General features: G+C 36.2%; 1 protein-coding gene across 1 annotated transcript; it reads right to left on the reverse strand.

The window, feature by feature from the left end:
* Positions 1 to 1,736: 1,736 nt before the first annotated feature.
* LOC111877858 (thioredoxin-like protein HCF164, chloroplastic) lies at positions 1,737 to 3,313 on the reverse strand. Its single transcript, XM_023874364.3, has 4 exons — positions 3,007 to 3,313; positions 2,378 to 2,599; positions 2,197 to 2,300; positions 1,737 to 2,111 (listed from the first exon to the last, which is right to left on the reverse strand). The coding sequence occupies exons 1-4, from the start codon at positions 3,181 to 3,183 to the stop codon at positions 1,829 to 1,831; spliced, it is 786 nt and encodes a 261-aa protein (XP_023730132.1). The 5' UTR covers positions 3,184 to 3,313; the 3' UTR covers positions 1,737 to 1,828.
* Positions 3,314 to 3,561: the final 248 nt, after the last annotated feature.

Below are 3,561 nucleotides of genomic sequence, written 5' to 3' on the forward strand. Positions count from 1 at the left end.
CTTACGTTTAATCCTAGCCCAGGTATAAGAAATCTCTATCTGTTCGTCATTTTGTTTAACAAATTTTTTATGTCATTTTGTTGATCCGCACCCGTCGCTTTGCGCGGGTAAACGGCTAGTGTGTGTGTGTGTGTATATATATATATATATATATATATATATATATATATATATATATATATAGAGAGAGAGAGAGAGAGAGAGAGAATAACAGTGATTTTGAGCTTTCAAATTTAAAAAAAAAAATTTAATGGTTAGTATAACATTTTAGAGCATAGTGGATGTTTTTACAACACTGCTTGCAACACTCTCGAATCGTGGCACTTCAAGATAGAATTCCGTGTATCTAATGTGGTGAAGTTTGTAACTACATATACGCTTCATTTGATTCATGGATTGAAACTGTTTTCTTTTTTTCTTCCATAGTACACCTTGAAACACCAAACCATCACAACCACGAGACAATTTATCAAACATTTGAATGTGTTTTCTTTAGCCAAGACACACATTTTAAAACACTTGGGGGCGTGTAAGGCACCCGGCTTTTGAGAGATCATTGCTTTTAGCTTTTAAGAAAAAGGTCGAAAAAGAAAGGTTTATTCTTCAATAGGAGCTTCTAGTTTTTAGTTAAAACAAAAAGTTCCAAATCCAAAAGCTACTTCAACTAGCGATTTAACAAAAAACTCTTTTGTAATTTTACAAATTGACTTAAATACCATTTTTAAAATCATGTGTTTTAGATAAATCATTTTATATAATTTTACATATTTTAAAAGTCTCCCGCTACTTTTTCCGAACACCCATATACAAATGAAAGTTACAGCTTCCAGCTACCATCTACTAACTAGTTTTGCCGAACACGCCTTTGATGTCCTTTCATTAGTTAGACAATTTACCAAAACACTTCGGTGTCGCTTACGTTGGAGAAGCTCCAACGACAATCTCTGTGAAAGAAATGCACACCAAGTGTTTGGTAAAATGTCCGACTAATGAGACACCAAGTATTTGATAAATTGTGTGACAGACTAAAGAAAACACACCAAGTGTGGTAAAATTTCTAACTAATGAAATGACACCAAGTGTTTGATAAAATGTGCGACAAACTAAAGCATGCACACTCGTCTGCTACTGCCTTAGAAAACAAGTCGCCTCTAGGAAAAATAAAAGCCTGAGGAGCACAAGACGTCAGTTCTTCGAAACCACCGCTAGCTTTAGTGTCCCATTCTACCCGTACAAAGAAATCGAACGGGCCACAAACTCTTTTCCAACAAACAACTACCAAATGTCGGAGTATATGGTACGGTGTAAGCCAGAATATAAACCACCAACGAATGGGCGGTAGTGAAGAAACTCCAACAACAAGACACAAACTCTTTAGCGGCTCCTGCTATATTGGAAAAGGGTGTGTGGATGATATAATTAACCCATTTTTGGACCCGAATAAAGACGCGTAGACACTTTCGTCAATTCACAAAGTGGCGGAATAGACTTTCCGATGTTTAGTGTTTCATAGAGATATGAGAAATTCGATGGATGAAAGTGGCGGATGAGTTGGAAGAGATTAGGGTTAGAGGGTGGAACACAATTAATAATAATATGACAATTGGATCATTATCATCCGTTTCTTCATCATTGTATAACGCCAGTGAAAAATCGATAGGCGGCAATATCATAAAAAAGGTGGCGGGAGGGGCGTTAATTGGTAGCCTCTTGTTACGAAATATTGCTAGATGACATATACCAATGCATCATTGATTTAATTGTGTTTTTCTTTTGTGATTTTGATACAAGAATTAATTATAAATTTGTTACATATATATTGAATTATTTAACCATGACTTCTCGGGTCGGATACTTGGTGGACTTTTCTAGCTTCAGCACTTGAAAACTGACCAACAACTCGGGCATGTGGGATTGATGGTTTTCCAGTAGCAAGTGCATCAATATTTTCCATGAAGTATTTTTTGGGCAACTTGCCCACTACATTCCCTTCTTCATTACCATTTTTATCCAAAAATGCAAAATGTGGAATACCCTCAACACCAAATTCATCTAGTTCTTGTTCCCATTTTGTATTATCAACATTTAGCATAACGAAATTTACTCGGTCCCTATAGATTAAAAAAAGTTTTTGGGATTATAAGTTAAGGATTTCTTACTTTCTAAAAGGGAAATTCGTAATTGAAAGAGATTTACTTGTATTGTTGCTCAACTTTGAAAACATCTGGAGCTAATTCACGACAAACCTCACACCAATCTGCATAAAACTCCACAACAGTTGGCTTCCCATTTGAAAGAGCCTATGAATAAGCAAACAAATTGTAAATCAATGTCTACAAAACAAAAACTTGAGATTGAAAATGGTGGAAAGAGTAACCTCTTCATAAGGTAAGGATGCAGCAGAAAGATCTTTCAAAGAAACACCAAAATCAAGTCTACCTGATGCAAACAGACCTACTGCTCCAAGAACAGACGCTACTGCAACTCTGCGGTTGATGGTTTTGTTTGGGAGAGCAGGTAATCCACCACCACTTGGAGAATCTGTAACTTCGGTAATCTTATCATCTTTATCAGAACCAGATTCAACAATCGAGTTTTTCTGCATTCAGATTTACAAATCGTTAAGAAAATGTAGCTGAATTCTGTTTCAATTGGTTAATTAGGGTTTATCCCCAATACTGTGTGTGCTAACTAACTGAAACGAATTCTATACATGATCTTTAAAGTGTTTTGCACCAATTCACCTAAACTATCTTATCAGCTCCTGTTTGTAATTCAGTCTGGTTCCAAAATGTCTATGAATTTTAAGAAATGGAAATCATTTGACGTTCTTCAACAATCACAGTTAAACTTCGATGTCAAAACAGTCAAATTCATGATTGATACAAGTGTGTAAAACCAAAAAACCGTCGCAGTTTTTCCTGTAATTTTTAGAAACAATATCTGATTTGCACTTTCGGAAACGAATTCATAATCGAGAGAGAGAGAGAGAGAGAGAGAGATGACCTCGGAGTTGGAATCGGTCGGATTAGGTTCAGTTTGGCAGTACAACCGCTGGAATCTGAGCTTTCTATTGCGAGAATGAACGGAAGGATTTACGAAACGAAGAGATTTTATGGCGGGATGAATACAAGACGGCCGGAATTTATGGAGTCCGACGGGATTTGAAGAAACTCGAGCCATTCAGTTCTTCTGTAGTGACCGGAATTTCAAAATACGTCACCGGAAAACTATAGTACTCCGAGAAATGCGGATTTTTGAGTAACGTCTAACGTGTGAACTGTGAAGTGTGACGCTTGCTAGTTGCTTATCAGATACTCAGATAGATATTAAGCATTTGAGTCATTGACTGGACTAACTCTACAAGCTTGGGCTTATAAATTTATATGGGCCAAATAAAAAAGTTATAACCACATCCTCATGTTCTCATTGAGCATCAGTTTAATTATCAAAGTTAGGTTGGAAAAGAGTTTTTTTTACTAGATATTTTTGTCAATTGCCATATAGCATTAGCCGTATTGTGACCGTATTTATGGTCAACTTGACCATTTTGCCCCTTAT

Source organism: Lactuca sativa, chromosome 3 (assembly GCF_002870075.4).
Source record: "Lactuca sativa cultivar Salinas chromosome 3, Lsat_Salinas_v11, whole genome shotgun sequence".
NCBI classification, from domain to species: domain Eukaryota; kingdom Viridiplantae; phylum Streptophyta; class Magnoliopsida; order Asterales; family Asteraceae; genus Lactuca; species Lactuca sativa.